Source organism: Haliotis rubra, unplaced genomic scaffold (genome assembly GCF_003918875.1).
Source record: "Haliotis rubra isolate DU_JTF1 unplaced genomic scaffold, ASM391887v1 Scf959, whole genome shotgun sequence".
Taxonomy (NCBI): domain Eukaryota; kingdom Metazoa; phylum Mollusca; class Gastropoda; order Lepetellida; family Haliotidae; genus Haliotis; species Haliotis rubra.
The window spans coordinates 252,356-270,920 of NW_025767700.1; the positions used below are offsets into that span (position 1 = coordinate 252,356).

Sequence of the window (18,565 nt, forward strand, 5' to 3'; positions counted from 1 at the left end):
GTTCCTGACGTGTTAATGGTGATAACTTCCAGTGCATATCGTTCCCATGTGTTTCAGATTGTGTGGTCCAGACTCGAATATTTACAGACGGCCGAGATACATCTGGGATATTGATGAGTGCGGCGTAAAACTAAACTCAGTCACTCGCCCATGTGTTTCTGCATTAGTAATGGGGCCATGATTTTTAAACGGATATACCTCCCATGAATAGTTCCAGGATCAGTACACTGGGGATTCCACCAAGACTCGTACACTTATCCGTAGTCTTGAGTTTCAAGCATCAATTTGGGGGACTTTCATCCAATACTAACCTGACACGACTGATTTGTTTGTTGTTTAACGCCGCACTCAGCAATACTAAGCTAAATAAACGAGCATGAACCATACAATCCAGTGATCAACAGCATGAGCAGTGGTCAAAAGCATGAACATCGATCTGTACAGTTGAGATACGAGAGAGAGAGTTTTGTTTTTCGTCGTACTCAGCAACATTCCAGCTATATGGCAGCGGTCTGTTGACAACATCGAGTCTGAACCAGACAATCCAGTGATCAACAGCATGAGCATCGATCTAAGCAATTGAGATAGTATGATACGAGTCAAAGATGTCAGAGTTACTGGAAACCAATTCTAACCCGGATCTTCACGGGTAGACAATATGAGAAAGGCTCACTAATAACCAACATCAGCTGAAGAACGATTTTGTTATTGGAGATGTACAACAAACTTGGTTTGAAAAGAGTGAGTAAGTGATTATGGTTTTACGCCGCTTTTAGCAATATTCCAGCAATATCACGGCGGGGGACACCAGAAATGGGCTGCACACATTGTACCCATGTAGGGAATGGAACCCGGGTCAACCAAGTCACCGAGCCTGACCACCCGATCCCGTTAGTGTGCCTCTTACGACAAGCATGGGTTACTGAAGAAGACCAATTCTATTTTGAGCATATCAGCGTTTACAGGTATTGGGAGGTTATCACACGGTAAATATTTATGTTATCAGTGACAAGGGTTAATGTAAACCCGACACTGATACAGCCGACAAGGTTATACTTCATCTGTGTCACCTGAGACTGTATATTACGGACAGCTGGGGCACGAACAGCAAGGTACTAGTAATTAATTAGTCGTCAATCTCATGGACATTGTCGCGTTGTCGCTTTTATTCTTCTGTGCATATTAACATTGGTCCAAAGAAAACGCGACCATGCGACAACGCGACAATGTCCCATCTGGGATTCCATATATATGTATGTGTGCTTGGTGTTCATTTAGGATGACTGTGGGTCAGAGGGATTAGCTTTATATGATGTTCCATCCTCGATTACATGTGCAAATAAAATTTACACATTCTCTGTCATATAATTGTTACGGAAATGACGTCACCATTGCCCCTGTCTCTAACGTGGCTCATAATTTCGTACGCGCATCTACAAGCAATTTCGTTTCGAATCGGGCTCCAAACAAATGTTTGTTTGATAGTTGGCTGGCCTATTAGCAATATTCCAGCTATATGATGGTGGTGTGTGAATAATTGAGTCTGGACCAGACAATACAGTGATTAATATCATGAGCACCGATATATGCAATTGGGATATGATGATAATTAACTAAATGAGCGGATGGCAGAAAGTTATTTTGGAAAACAATTAAAGAATACAGATCACTAGTCATTATCTAAAACAAAACAATATGCAAACAGTGGACGGAACTCTTTACAAAACTTCTTTCCGTTGACAGCCAGCACAATACTCAGGAACTTATTCATCCTCTCTCACCTACTACAGGGAACACTCAGTCTATAAATCAGTCTATCTAGCATCTAATCTTGACCCATTATTCAGAAACCTGGACCAGATGGCATCGCAAATGAGTCCCTTTCAAACAATTCACTATTTCACTTCGCACTACTCTCTTCAACAGAACAGATGACAATGGCTGTTTTCCTTCCATTTGGGATAAAAGTATTAAATGTTCGTTGTATAAATCCGAAGACCGCCCGTTCCCGTTACTCACCCTTTACGACAAGCATATGTTGATAAAGAGCAATTCTAACCCAGATCTCCACGGGTCCAGAAACAAAGTTATCACAGCGAGTGGGTCCAGAGTATTTAATACACTTTATAACCACGGATAAAATCTGGGAATCGTTTCCGCCCCAAGCCTTAATCCATTTTAAAATATATTGTTAACATAGACATTCGTATTTTGTGGAACCGATTCTAAATACTGTTTTTTAAACGGTCTTCTATATATCACTACAGGAACGTTACCATGGCAGCGTGGTTTATTTACCTGTTAAGTATTTTGGCGTGTGCGTCCGATCACGTGACAGGAGAAGTTCCGGCATGTTACCACCCGAAGTTTGACGAGGGTGTAGAAGAGGTCAGGTAAGTGCAACATGTACTTCTCCATACATTAAAGTGATCACTGGATTGTTTGGTCCAGACTCGATTATTTACTAGAGTTGTGAGGATTCATCGATACGCATCGATACATCGATCCATGGGCCGCCAATACTGTGAATCGATACAAATCGATTTTACATTGTCGTATATCCCGATACGATACATACAAATGGGCCACGATACATCGATGTTTTACTTTGAATATTGCCGAATCGCGATATCTCTCAAGAAAGACTTACTTTTGTTTGGTGATTAAAATATATGCATGCTTATTGTCCCATCATAAGTTTCTCGGAAATTCTTGCGTCAGGAACTGTGTCAAACATAGCGCTCGCATTTTATTAGCATTCACAAAGTCCGTGTATAAACTTAATTATCTCATTTCCGAATGAACATTGAAAAACGCTGGCGGAATTTGACGAAATACTTTATAATGGTTTTGTTTTAATCTTAAGATGTTTTATAAATTAAAGATTTTAGTACGTATCGTATCGCCATCCCTATATCGGGATTCGTATCGTATCGCCACCCCTATATCGGGATTCGTATCGTATCGCCACCCCTATGTCGGGATTCGTATCGTAGCGCCACCCTTATATCGGGATTTGTATCGTATCGCCACCCCTATATCGGGATTCGTATCGTAGCGCAGCTTCAGCGCACAATACACTGGCCATGTATCGTCATGACTAAAATTGTAGTATCGTGATGTAGCGTATCGCAGGTTGTATGCCAATACCAGCACTATCATTTACAGATCGCCGCCATATACCTGGGATAGTGCTGCGTGCGGCGTAAAACTAAACTCAGTCACACTATACATTAAAGAAGGGGATCATACTGTAGAGATGTCCCTGTAGGGTGTGCGGGATGTTACTGGATGAGTTTGAGCCGAAGGATGTAACACCCTGCACACCTTCTGGTTGATGCATAATGGTTGCAAACAGCAAGCTCAGCAACATTTATACGATGGCGGTCCTGTACAACGATGCGTAACATAGGCGTACCAGGATCCAAAGCGATCGTTGCATTTTGGCTTTCGTAACTTTAGCATAAACGTACAACAGTCGCTTCGTGGAACGGGCCCAGGAGCTTATATATCGGCTTCGAATCTCAGCATGTACTGAGTGGTTTGTCACCACCTTATCCATTCTGGGAGTTAAACTAAAACGGTAAACGTCTTAGATCTGAATTACTTTCTGTTTGGTCCGAGACTTTGACACAAATATTACCCTCTTCGTTTCTTATAAGCATCGGAATCTCTGAACCTCTAAACAACAGTCGCAATTAAAAATTATCTAACTGGGTTGATCACTTGTCTGGTTTGTTTAGAGACGGCGACACAGCAGGCAAAAAAACCTCCCATTTTAGGCGATTTTAAACAATGGATGTGTGTATAGGTGGTGCTACCCTTTCGCAAACACCTGGTGTCATCATATCCATTCTCATATACTTTTCACGGCTGTATTTCCCTTCACGCCAAACGAAATGTGTTTCTGAAGGTTGTAAACGCTGGTTTATTTTCCAGACTGACGATCTATATTTCTTCCCGCATGAGTGAGTTGTTTTAGGCCGCTTTAGCAATATTCCAACAATATCACGACCGGAACACCGTAATTGGGCTGGGGAATCGAACCGGTGTGACGGGCGAACGCGTCAATCACTGGGCGACCCTATCACCCCTATTTCTATATGAAGCTGCAAGTCGTGACAGAAATGAAATGTTGTACGACGTTAAACCCAACTGCGAGATGTACTGAATTCGTTTGTTCAGAACGAAGCCCCGTCCCTCGGACTACATGAATTTGGCTGATCTTCCCAAGGCCTGGGACTGGAGAAACGTCAACGGCACCAACTACTGTAGTCCCACTCGGAACCAGCACATCCCACAGTGTGAGTAGTACTACTTGTCATCCGAGAAGGTCCGGGCTTCAATTGATCTTCAGTAACCCATCCTTGTCGAAAGAGGCGACTGACGGGATCCGGTGGTCAGGCTCGCTGCCTTGGTTGACACATATCATCGTATCCCAATGCTCATGATGTTGGTCACTGGATTGTCTGGTACAGACTAGGTTATTTACAGATCGCCGCAAAACAGCTGAAATATTGCTCAGTGCGTTGTTAAACAACAAACAAACAAAACATGTTGAATATCCATTGCATTGTTGTTGTTAGATAGCATAACTGAATATTTTGCTTTCGTTCCATTTTCTTTCTTTTGTTCCTACTCCTGAATGCTTGAACTCTGTATGATGACGGCCTGTGTATGATCGAATCTGAAGATAATGATGAGGATTATTTGGGAGCTTTCACGTAGCGCTCTCCGACATGAAGCGCGTTTCGCCCAAGCTGGAGTCAAAAATGGTTCAGACAAACATGCGGTTGATAATATAAGCCACTCACTTCGCAATTAAGTCACCGAGTTGGACCATCACATCAGTAATTCGCCACTTATGACGGCAACAGGTTGCTAAGTATCTCTTCCACTCTGAATCCTGACGGACCCATGAATATCTGGGTTAGAATTGGTCTTCAGTAATCCATCCTTGTCGTAAGAGGCGACTAACGGGATCTGGTTGTCAGGCTCATTGACTTGGTTGACACATGTCATCGTATCCCAGTTTCGTAGATCGATGCTCATGCTGTTGATCACTTCTCATGCTGTTGATCACTGTATTGTCTGGTGTAGACTCGATTATTTACAGACCGCCGCCATACAGCTGGAGTATTGCGGCGTTAAACAACCAAACCAGTCTCAGAGCTATTAATCTTGTTTTTCATTCTCAGTCTGTGCGTCCTGTTGGGGAATGAGTTCTACAAGCTCATTGGCTGACCGCATCAATATACTCAGGAAGGGGGGCGTGGCCATCAGCTTACCTCTCGGTCCAGAACGTGATTGACTGTGGAGGGGCGGGGTCTTGTGAAGGAGGAGGGGACTTGGCGGTGTACAGATACGCCCACAGAGACGGTATCCCCGATGAAACGTGCAACAACTTTCAAGCCAAAGATCAGGGTAGGCATGTTCACTTGTCTCACAACAAAGATTCGACGTCAGTACGTCAAGGGTTTTGATACACAACGTTCCTCCATCACCCGTGAATGCAAATGGCCGGTTGTTATTTTCTACCAATTAAGCAAATTCCTGGTTAAAGGAAACAGCAAATGATCTGGCCAATGAGCGCGCGTTGCCTCGATATAGGACAAAGTTAGGATTCGAAGATATTCCATGCATGGAGAAGGGTTCATTTGACGTCCATAATTTAACTCGTTTAATTGCTTGACTCAAGGACGCACGTAATGTGTCGACGTGAGATGGACTGGTGGATCGTTGACGGTAAAGACGAAGATGCTGGTAACACGAACCTTGAGGCATCTTAAGAACTTTATTAATTGGCGTCCAACTGTTATTACATTGTACTGTTCATATTCTAAACGCGTTCTTACTTTGTTGACATTACCTTGTCAGTCCATAACACTGACTGAGTTTAGTTTTACGCAGCTTTTAGCAATATTCCAGCAATATAACTGGGGTAGAAGAAATGGACTTCACACATTGTACCCATGTAATCGAACACCTATTGAAATAGCCTTATCTTACTGGCAAACATTGATACAAGCTTATAATGTTACGTATTGCCTAAGTAGTTCTAAGAGAAGTTGTTGCAGAAAATTGGGGAAAATAGTTTGTTTCACACCCTCAAAAATAATCGTTCACTGGACTTTCTGGTAAGAAGTTGTATGTCCCTAAAATTGGTTTTCTTTTGAACTGCTACATATCGCAGTTATATACGTTTGAAATTATTTTCGAAATTATCCACGGCTATGAGGTGTTACATCTATAATGTATAACCGTCGAGATATATATACAAACACTGTACAATCGATCTAGGATGGTGCATAGTACAAAAGAGAAGCGCAAGAACACCCGATTGTTTCATATTGCTGTAGTTATTCAGTTGTGTAGAAAGATAGGATTGTGTACGTTTAAGTAGAATGTGTATTTGAACATGCATTCTTGTCTATAGAGTCAATTCGAATTTGAAGCGTGTGTAAAATATTTCGCAGAGACTCTGGTCCTTGTTTCTTCGCAGTGTAAAATGTTTTGCTCGGAGCATGCTTGTTGTTAAAGACAGAAAAGAGATGTGTTCGAGAATAAATATATCTTTGTTCTTATAAAATGAATTTATTTTTCAGAGTGCAACCAGTTTAACCAGTGCGGCACATGTCACAAGGACACTTGCGAATACATTCAGAATTACACGCGCTGGTATGTTGGCGATTACGGCACCATCAGTGGCCGAGAAGTGTTGATGGCGGAAATATTTAAGAATGGGCCAATAAGGTAACTATTTCTGTGCTACTATTGCAGAACAACACTACATAGAATCGCTTGATCATTTTTGACATGAGTGAGTTAGGTTTCTGTCCGTTTTAGGCAATGTTTAACAAAATCATGGAAAGGTACCAATTAAATCCGTACTTTCGGTGCCATAAGCGAACACTTTAACCACAAGACTATCCTCCCGACGTCCAGCTGGAGTTTAGATCAGTCTCTAGATCAGCATGACGCCCATTTCTGGTGAACACCTCCGTGATATTGCTGGTTTATTGCTAAAAGCGGCGGAAAACCAAACTCTCTCACTTACTTCTCCAAACTCCAGGATCCGCCCCTGTTGATCCTGGAACTATTCATGGAGGTACAGCTCAAAGTCATGGGAACGATATGCATTAGAAGTAATCACCATTCACACATCAAAAACAGGTTGAAATTTCCTACTGAAAAATGCCTAAGACATTGTGATCGAATGGATGTGTTAATAAGGTCAAAGGGATCTGTAGCATATGGATAGTGAGTGAGTTAATATTTAACGTCACATCGGCAATATCTCAGCCATATCGTGACGAAAACAATTTATACAATAAAAAGTGAAAATATTTTGAAGATTAAAACCTGTCGACGATGGACAGTAAAAATACTAGATAATCACAGGTATAATATAAAACTAGCGAACAAAGGTAAAACATTCCAATTAAAGAAGACAATACAATATAAAACACGGGCTATAGATCGCCAACAACTGAAGGTAGATCACCATACTAGGAACCATGGGGACTTTTGCTACCTGCATGGACCCTAGCTGGATTTACACCGTCCCTTCAGCCGCTGGTGATTGTAGGATAATTAAGCCGAAATGTAAAAGAACACAAATACTACGTTTGAAGGCTTGGTACGTGAAAATTTTACTTTGAAAGTTTTGGGGACTTACGTACCCTCTCAGGAGGACAATAATTTTACGCTACTTCAACCCCCTTTGAGGGTACAGCCACTAACAATCTCAGTTACTAATCTAAACTACCAATAATGAAATATGTGTCTATTTACAAATCAGTTAACAAGTCTAATTTTTTTAAGAATGCAATAATTAAATGAGAACTTATATTACTAAAAAGATCCTTCATAGTTTGGGATTTGAAATAGATATCCCTTGTGATGGAATATTCCACACAGTCAAGCAGGACATGTAGCATATGGATAACTCGCAGTTATAAATGTGTTATTTTGCTGGTGAACACCCATGACCTATGTGATACGATACCTTTTGGGGATCACGTTCGAAGGGCACGACACCAAAAAATTGTTATTCAGTTCAGGAGCGGGGAAATGTTTGTCACGAAAGAGATTGGACCGATGAGGTTGTTAGCATATATTCGCTTCAGAAGTGGCCTAACTAATTCATTCATGGTTAATCCGCGAAGATACGGGTTAGAATTGGTCTTCAGCAGCCCATGCTTGTCGTATGAGGTGAATAACGGGATTGGGCGGGTGAGGCATACGAAGGGAATTGGTTATTTGACGGTCATTCAGTGATAACGGATCATCGACATCCCTGAAAGTCGTTTACCAGTTTACCTTATTCTGATTTTTGACAACCCTAGCAGAAAATTCTGTCTCGTATGCGTAAACAGATCCGTAATGAGGGATGGGGATACTAATCTTTAGTCTGAACCTTTCACCCCGAAATGATACGTGGATGTTATCAATGACGAAGTACAGCTCATTGTTTTCTCAGATGACATTTGTTTTCATATTTGACAAGTTATCCTGAAGATATGTTACTATATCTTTGCTGATCACATTTATTAAGGTGCTTGTAGAAATATCCCCGGAGTGTTTGTTTCCTGTTTACAATAATAGTTATATCCTATTACGGTTTTGAATATTATATTGTGTTAAATCTCATTACAGTTGTTCTATCGTCACAACAAAGAAATTCCACGCTTATACAGGAGGAGTCTTTAGTGAATTCAACTTAAACCCGCTGGTATGTTGAAAACGTTTTCTTGATTTGTCTTGTCCGTGCATTTCTGACTTGGCACTATAACCTATAATCAAGCCAATCTTTTCTTCTGGAATTATGTTTTGAACCAAGGCATAATTGTAGGCGAGCTACTGGTTTGGAGGGTTTGGAGGGTTTGGCGAACGCCTCGCATGAACACGTGCTGGGTATCGACTGTCTCGACTGTTTCGCTGGTGAAAAATATGTCGATCGCGACAACTGTGTTTTAACCCTCGATCTGAGGGGAAAGGCATATATAGTTATACAAAAAATATTCGTCCGTCTGTATTTCCGGCGTCATGTTTTTGTACGACCTATAACTAACTTCTTTTCAAACTGGGTCGGTAGGGTAGCCTAGTGGCTAAAGCGTTCGCTCGTCAGGCCGAAGACCCGGGTTCCATTCCCTACATGGGTACAATGTGTGAAGCCCATCTCTGGTGTCCCCCGCCGTGATTTTACTGGAATATCGCTAAAAGCGGCGTAAAACCATACTCACTCACTCACTCTTTTCAAACCAAGTTTGCTGTACATCTCCAATAACAAAATCGTTCTTCAGCTGATGTTGGTTATTAAAGTACTGTCGGAAATAGAAAAAAATGTTTTTTCACATTTATATCTACAATTTAGGTAGTTAATATGTGAAAGTGTGAAATATCTGTTAAACTAAGTTCTGCCTAACTACAGTCGCAGTGGGAGGGAGATAGGAAACGTAAAATAAGGATTTTACTGAGGAGAGATTAGTGCAGAAATGAGCAATGCGGGTTTTTTGCGACCTATTCAGAACAGACCATGGCTTTCTGCAAATTAGTGTGCAATGATATTGTATTACAAAGGACACTTTTTAAATGATCATTTTGAAATTAGACTAAGCTTCGTTATAAACGATAGCGGACGTAAAAATAATAACTTTAATACTGAAACTATTAAAGATGTAGCTACCATGGCGTCTCACTATCACTATAAAAAGAAACAGGTAGGACGGGTGTCGCAGACGGTGGTTGGGGGAACTTTTTTAAGATAAGATAATCAATAGAGACATATTCAATACACATGAAAAAACAAAATATCTTTGAGATGACCCCTTGTGCCTGCCGGCAGCACGTGCATTTCATGCCATGTGAGTCGACGGTCCGTCGTCATACCTGGCTGAGCCACCTAATTGCCATCTATAGTCTGATCTATTGTTTTCAGCGGCTATTCGTATTTTTTCTAAGTTTTGCCCGATTTTACGAGTAAACATGCTTTTCTGGATATCGTATTACGCATCCCACTGAACGCCCAGTTAGGCCGAAGTGGGTTATTTCGACATATGCTGTTTGCAATTGTGTAAATTTTAGTGATAAAGAGTAACAGCCTAAAAACAGTTTTTTTCTATTTCCGACAGTACTTTGGTGAGCCTTTCTCATATTGTCTACCCGTGAAGATCCAGGTTAGAATTGGTCTTCAGTAACTCTGACATGTTTGACTCGTATCATATTATCCCAAATGCGTAGATTGATGCTCATGCTGTTGATCACTGGATTGTCTGGTCCAGACTCGATTATTTACGGACCGCCGCCATATAGCTGGAATATTGTTGAGTGCGGTGTTAAACAACAAACTAACCAACTCATATTTTGTCTATATTCAATGTTTTGTTGCCCACTCCTAATAGAATGCACAACGCACACCTATTATATCATGTTTCTCGTGTTAATTAAAACCTCCCACTTATTTTACAGAGCAATCACATGATAGCCCTGGTAGGTTGGGGAGTGGAGGAAAGCACGGGCACCGAATACTGGATTGGTAGGAACTCCTGGGGGAGAGCCGTGGGTAAGTTCCACCCCTCAAGCTACAATACATGGATACGATAGTCAGGTGGGGCACGCACACACACAAAATTTATGAAATCTTAAAATTTAAAAACGATTTAACCACGCTTTTTCGGACTTGAATAGCGTTAGCAGTGTTGGTGCCGGTGGTGTCAAAGGTTATAATGAACATAATTGAGTGTATTCAATTTATTTCTATATTTATTTATTTTAAATCGCAAAATATGTTTTTACACCCTTATAGAGTGTATTGGGGCGAAGGTCCCCAGGTTTTATCGCGAATGTGTTTTTTAACAAAAGTGACATTTTCCTTGCACATTCCTATCAGCCTCTTTTAAGATTTATAGCCGCCATATAGCTGGAATATTGCTGAGTGCAGCGTTAAACTAAACTCACTCACTCACTCTATTAAGATTTATGCTTTATTATATTATATTTAAGCATAAGAAAATCAACCTGTCATGTTGTCAATAGTTCATCCATCATCCTCACCACTCTGCGCCATTATTAGGTGGAGTGAGAAATACACAAAGCCTCTGCACAATCGCATCTCCTCAATGACTCATATACACTAAAACCTACAAAGATTACACATTAATCATGGTGTTTTATTATAATAGTGTGTTGAAGTTATTTAAACTAGTGCTCAAAAGAAAGCATACTGTGTTAGATCAAACTTGAATAGATGATTTCCGATGTTCCAACGCCGTGATATTACTGGAATATTGCTAAAGGCGGCTAAACTGTACTAACATTCGGTGTTTCAGCGGTGTTTTTATGGCGAAAGTGGTAAGCGTGCACACATTTTATGATTTCCTTCCACGTTAATTGGATGTGATATAACTGTAATGCAGTTCAAAGTGTATATAGCCAACGTATTCGTTTCAAATATCCAATAATTCAGCTGTCATTGTTCAAATATTTCAGGGCGAACACGGATGGTTTAGAATTGTGACGAGCACTTATCGGGATGGCCACTACAACCTTGGAGTGGAGAACCGGTGTAATTTTGGCGACGTAATACTTCCGTGAACCAGGTTAAGAAACCTAATTACGTAAATATTAAACTTTCATAAGAAATCGAGCCAAATGCGAATAAATATTTTATTGTGATAATTGTTATTTTTTAATGGACGACTAAATTGGGCGTATTTTGTCAAAATAAGCATTTAGTGAGTGAGTGACTTAGTGCCGCATCAGACATTTTACAGGCTTCACTGCGTAATATAAGAATTTATGGAAATATTTTATTTCTTATTCTGTGAGACAAATATCTGACATGCTGTGTCGATTTTGTGTACAACTTGTTGGTTAAGGACACCTGGTGTCCAGCAAAATTAAGACTCAAAAACAACTCACATGCACCCAAGTCTACACGAACAGCTTTGTTGTTTTTCTGTGCAACCGGAAGCAAACATCCTTTTTCCATTTGTATCAGGAAGTATTTCTGTGAATATTCCTAACTGTAGCTAATTACTGTTGATTGTATATTTGGGTTACCTTCTGAGGAATTTGTTATCTGAAAACATCCAAAAGGAACCCATGAAGGGCCACCTCCTCGTGGTGGGTGCTGGGTCACGCTAAGCGCCCTTCAACCCCCGTTGTGGACCCGGGGAATATTAGGTCCACCAACCCGTTTGCCGTGGGTTGCGCCCCTGTGTCGGTGGAGGACGGGATTCTGGTGGTTGAGGGCAGGGTTCCAGGAACAGCGTTCCTTTGCCCAATACACCACTTCGACCCTTACTCACCTAGACGGGTGGTTGAATGGGCCCGGTTCAACCAATCGGCTGTGCCAAGCCCTGTGCATTCTATTTTCTATTGCACAAATTTGATTTATTTAAATGATCCTGTTTTGGGCTTTGGAAAACAAAAACATTTCTCAAATTTTGAATTGACTTTAAATGAGAACGATTGTTCCTTTTTGCCTAGAGTCGTATGCCCAGAAGGCGGTGGCTCATGGGCCAATTCAGTGGAATAATTAAACTTTTAGTTTTTCTGCTGGAGTATATCATCCGAGTATCCTTGGTGCTGCAAGTCGGATATCCACTTGTTTTTAGCATTGTCTTTATGATACTCCATGGCGGGTGGGGAGCTCGGATGATGAACCTTCTACGCTTACTATGGACTACCAAAACCCCCAAAACGAAACAAACGTCAATTGACAGTGATGATGATGACCAACGACCGTCTACCTCAATTGAATATTGGCCACGATTTTAGTTCTCGAGACTCTTTGACAAATCTCCTTTAAAATTAAACCCTTTTGCAGTGTCAAAGGGTGTACATGGTATTGCAGGTGAGGTCCGCAATATCAAACGATTGCGCTCAGGCTCTTTGCTCATCGAATGCAGCAGGAAAACGCAATCAACAAATTTGATGTCAACTCAGCTGTTTGTTGGAATACCGGTTTCGGTATCTCCACATAGAACTTTGAACACAAGCAAAGGAATCGTCAGAGACCGGGATCAACTATTTGCAGATATGAGTGAATTGGACATCGTCTCTGAAATGAAAGAACAAGGAGTGACATTTGTGAAACGATTCACAACACGGAAAAACTCTGAGACTAAACCAACAAACACTTACCTATTCCATTTTTCTTATCCAACTGCTCCAAAATCAATTAAAGCAGGGTATTGTCATCTCAACGTTGATATTTATATTCCCAACCCATTGAGATGTTTCAAATGTCAAAAGTATGGTCATGGTGTAAACAACTGCACAAATTCTATTACATGCGCTCACTGCAGCCAAAAAACCCATGTTACTGAAGATTGTGATAACAACGTTAAACAATGCACTAACTGCTCTGGTACTCACTCATCTTTTTCAAAAGAATGTCCAATCTGGAAACAACAGATGGCAATTAATAAAATTAAATTCACAAGGAATCTTAGTTTTGCTGATGCCAAAAAACTTGTTGTTCAGACACCAGAACCAAATGAGTCTTATGCTTCAGTTACGAGATCCGGAACACATCAAAATGTAACTTCTATTGTGTCCACTTCGTCAACACAATGCCAGACAAATTTGACATGGGTTGACTCTGATGCACCCAAGCTCTACTCTCCTGACCAGTCAACACAAACCGTTGTATCAACATCCACAACAACTGCTAGAGCAGAAGTTGAATCTCGGCCATCTTCCCAGGAACAATCATCATCACAGTCTACTTCCAAACTTCCGTCTGGAATTAATGGGAAGCAAGTGTCGAAACAGAAAACAAACCAATAAACGAATCGTCAAAAAATACCATAGTGGCAGAGTCTCAAAAGGGACAGAAGACAAAATCCAAATTTACAATAAGTTTGATCTCTCGAAGACATGGATGTCTCTGAAAACATCCAGTACAGGGCTCATAGCTTGTCGCCCCAAAAGACAAGGGGTAGATCTCCAATCAACCCACCAAAGACATAGTTTCTTCACGTATTGTCCAATGGAATTGTAGAGGACTAAAGACCAACTTCAATGAATTACAGCTATTGATTCAGGATTTACAACCATCAGCTTTCTGCTTACAGGAAACCTACCTGAAGCAGGTGGACAATTTTAATTTACGTCAGTTCATTGATATCATTCTTTTCTCCTCCGGGTGACAGGGCCACTGGAGGATCTTCAATCCTTGTTAAGCAGGGTATTATCCATAGTCCTTTAACGCTTAAAACTAATCTCCAAGCCGTTGCAGTGCGGATTACGTTTCACGTGGCTTTTTACATTATGCTCGCTGTATATTCCGCCTTCGTCAGCAATTCATCTTGTTGATCTCCAATCGCTCTATAATCAACTTCCGAAACCCTGTGTTATTGTGGGTGACCTAAATGGTCATAACCCGATCTGGGGTAGTACAAACACTAACACTAAAGGTAAACTAATAGAAGATTTCCTCTCAGATAATGATCTCTGTATATATAATGATGATTCTCACACTTACCTCCATCCTGCAACCGGCACTTACTCTTCTTTTGACTTGGCTCTGGCTGACTCTAACCTTCTCAATGAATTTGATTGGTCAGTCCATAATGACCTTTGTGGAAGTGATCACTTCCCAACTATACTTTCAGAAATAAACCTTAGCTGATTCTCCATCTTACACAAGATGGAATTTTTCCAAGGCTAACTGGTCCTTGTATGAAACTATGTGTAAATCAAAACTGAAAACGCATTTTTCAGTGATGTAGCTGATCCTATTCAGGTATTTTCTGACGCTTTAAATGATATAGCTGATCATTGTATACCAAAGTCCTCTACGAGTCCACATGTGCGGAAACCATGGTTTAGTTCAGATTGCAAACATGCTAGAAAAGCGAGAGAAAAAAAGGCAGAGAAATATTTTCGCCATCACCCAACTGTCCATAACTTGAATAAATTCAAAATACTTAATGCGAAGGCACGTCGTACTTTCAAACAAAACAAACGGCAGTCTTGGCGGGACTATGTGTCCAAACTTAATTCTCGAACACCTATGTCCAAAGTTTGGAATATGGTGCAAAGGATAAAAGGTAAAGGATCAAGATCTGGTGTTCATCATCTGAAGGATGGTGACACACTCTTAACCAGTAAATCTGATATAGCAAATAAATTGGGAGAAACGTTAGCTCAACATTCATCTTCATCAAATTTTACACCGAAATTTCAAAAACTAAAGAACACAGAAAAAAAAGAAACTCAATTTTGCTTCAGATAATGGGGAGGACTATAATGAGGTTTTTCCATTCATGAGCTGCATACTGCCTTGGGGCAGGCTCATGATACTGCTACAGGTTCTGATAATATTCATTATCAGTTACTTAAACATTTACCGGATTCCTGTTTAGAAACTTTATTAAATATATTCGATTACATCTGGACAACGGGAAATTTTCCTTCATCATGGCGTAATGCTGTCGTCATTCCTATACCGAAACCTGGCCGCGATCACACTGATCCTTCAAACTATAGGCCAATATCGCTTACTAGTTGTGTTTGTAAGACCATGGAACGAATGGTCAATAACAGACTAATATGGTACTTAGAAACAAATGAACTGATTACCGATATCCAATGTGGGTTTAGGAAAACAGAAGTACTATTGACCATTTGGTTAGACTGGAAACTTTTGTGAAGAATGGTTTTATTAATAAACAACACACCGTATCTATATATTTTGACCTAGAGAAAGCTTATGATACCACCTGGAAACATGGAATTTTAACAGATCTTCATAACATGGGTTTGAGAGGCCGTTTGCCAAATTTCATATCACAGTTTTTGACAAACAGGCATTTCCAGGTTCGAGTGGGATCCACCTTGTCTGAATTTTACGATCAAGATCAGGGTGTACCACAAGGCAGCATATTGTCGGTAACGTTGTTTAGTATAAAAATCAACAGCTTATCTAAAGTTTTAAACGACTCTATTGATGGGTCGTTATTTGTCGATGATTTTAATGTTTCATGTCGAGGTAAAATATGCGCACAATTGAGAGACAGTTGCAAGTCTGTCTCAATAAAATCAATGATTGGTCCGAACAAAATGGCTTTAAGTTTTCTAAGTCTAAAACTAACTGCATCCATTTCTGTCGTAAGTATAAACCACATAAAGACCCAGACTTACATTTATCGGGTAACTCCCATTAAAGTAGTTAAAGAAGCTAAATTCTTAGGTATCATATTTGACCATCATCTTACATTCCTACCTCATATCAAATCTCTTAAAGCAAAATGTCTGAAAGCTTTGGATCTCTTGAAAGTTGTCTCTAACTCTAAGTGGGGAGGTGATCAGTCAACCCTCCTACACTTGTATAGATCGCTGATCCGTTCCAAGCTTGATTATGGTTCCATCGTCTATGGTGGAGCTTGTAAAAGTAATCTCAAAGTGCTTGATTCTATTCACCATCAAGGTCTGAGACTATGTCTTGGATCTTTCCGATCTTCACCTATTGACAGTCTTTACATTGAAGCTGACGAGCCTTCCCTAAAACAACGCCGAATTAAACTGTCGTTACAGTACATAACCAAGTTATATGCTAATAAGTCTAACCCTGCTTACAATTGTGTGTTTAATCCTCTGTATGAAGATCTTTACGGTAAAAAGTCATCGCTAATTCCACCCTCTGGGAATACGAATTCAACCTTTATTTCAGCTGCTAATATTGCACTCACTAACATATCTCCTTTCCGCCTGCTCTCTTCTCCACCTTGGCAGTTGGTCCAGCCAAGAGTTGACCTGACATTAACCAAACTCAAGAAATCAGAAACAAATCAGTTACAGTATAAACAAGAATATAATCAATTAAGAAGTACATATAATACATATAAATCTATATTTACAGATGGATCCAAGGATGGTGGTGCAGTTGTGTGTGCCACTGTCATTGATCCAAAACATTATCAACTAGATTACCAGATCACGCTTCCATATTTACAGCAGAAGCAAAGGCCATTTTAACTGCCCTCAGATATATCAAACAGTCTAAACATAAGGACTTTATTATTTTTTCGGACTCGTTGTCTTGTCTTCAAGCAATTAAAAACAATTCATGTCAGCATCCTGTTTTACTTGACATAATAGAACTACATAATAATCTTGCTACTGGCCAATGCGACATCGTCTTTTGTTGGTTACCCAGCCATGTTGGAATCACTGGTAATACAGTGGCTGACTCTGCTGCAAAGTCTGCTCTCAACAAATCTGTGACACCACTTCAAATACCTTATAGTGATTATAAACCAGTTATAAGAAGTTACATCCGGGATCTTATGCAGAAGAAGTGGGACACCCAAGTAGGTATCAATAAATTACATGCAATAAAACCCTACATTGGTTACACCTACTTGGGTTGTCGGTCCAGATTTGAAGAGGTCATTATGCGACGATGTCGCATTGGCCACACTAGATATACTCACGAATATTTACTTAAAGGTGAGGATCCTCCGTTGCATCCCTTTGTGATGAAAGAATCACAGTCAAGCATGTCTTGCTTGACTGTGTTGAATATTCCATCACAAGGATAAGCATTTTAATATCAAAACATTGAAGGATCTTTTTACTACTGTTAGTTCTCGTTTAGTTATTGCCTTTTTAAAAGAATTAGATTTGTTAAGTGATTTGTAAATAGATATATATTTTATCATTGGTAGTTTGAATTAGTAACTGAGATTGTTAGTGGCTGTACCCTCAAAGGGGGTTGAAGTAGTGTAAAATTATTGTCCTCCTGAGAGGGTACGTAAGTCCCAAAACTTTCAAAGTTCACTTTTTGCTTACCCGATTTTTAATCGTAGTATATTTGTTCATTTAAATTTTGGTTAAACTTGTCCTACAATCGCCAGCTGCTGAGGGGATGGTGTAAATCCAACTAGGATCCATGCAGGTAGCGAAAGTAATGTAAGTCCCCATGGTTTCTAGTATAGTGATCTACCTTCAGTTGTTGGCGATCTATAGCCCAATTTTATATTGTGTTGTCTAAATATTTTAGACTCTATTACTAGTTTTATCTGTATATGTGATATTCTAGTTGTTTTACTGTCCTCCGTTGACAGGTTTTTATAGTTTGCTATTGCTTATTATGCATAAAATTAATTGTTCTCGTCACGATATGGCTGAAATATTGCCGATGTGACGTTAAATTTTAACTCACTCACTCATATAAACATCCAGCGACGGATTGACACTTCTCTAGATTCTACCTTTAGACATCAGAGGATGTTGTTTGTCCAACCTTTAATTCCACATTTAACAGTGGGGGTTTTTTCAATTACACATCGAAACATGAGAAATGTTTGGCACCAGACATCCAGTAAATGACATCATGAGCATCAGACTACGTAACTGACGCACGTTGAAATGTACTATAATGTATTATAATGTATTAAAATAGTCACTGAGACTGACTAGTCGATCCCGTTAGTTACTTCTTAGTAGCTTAATGAGCATGAGTTACTGAAGATTTGTTCTATCCCACAGTTCTATCTGTTCACGAGACTTTGCCGACAGATCAAACATAATTTTGTTACTCACGACAAGT

The 18,565-nt window shown here is 40.1% G+C and overlaps 1 protein-coding gene across 1 annotated transcript; it reads left to right on the forward strand.

Moving 5' to 3' along the window:
• The first annotated feature begins 1,014 nt into the window (after positions 1-1,014).
• On the forward strand, positions 1,015-11,676 carry LOC124265042 (cathepsin Z-like). The gene is given in 10 exon segments (XM_046699830.1): positions 1,015-1,112; positions 2,268-2,393; positions 4,186-4,304; positions 5,199-5,266; positions 5,268-5,424; positions 6,606-6,753; positions 8,659-8,734; positions 10,471-10,551; positions 10,553-10,564; positions 11,491-11,676. Coding segments are annotated over 9 exon segments (882 nt in total). The 5' UTR covers positions 1,015-1,112; positions 2,268-2,277; the 3' UTR covers positions 11,596-11,676.
• Positions 11,677-18,565: the final 6,889 nt, after the last annotated feature.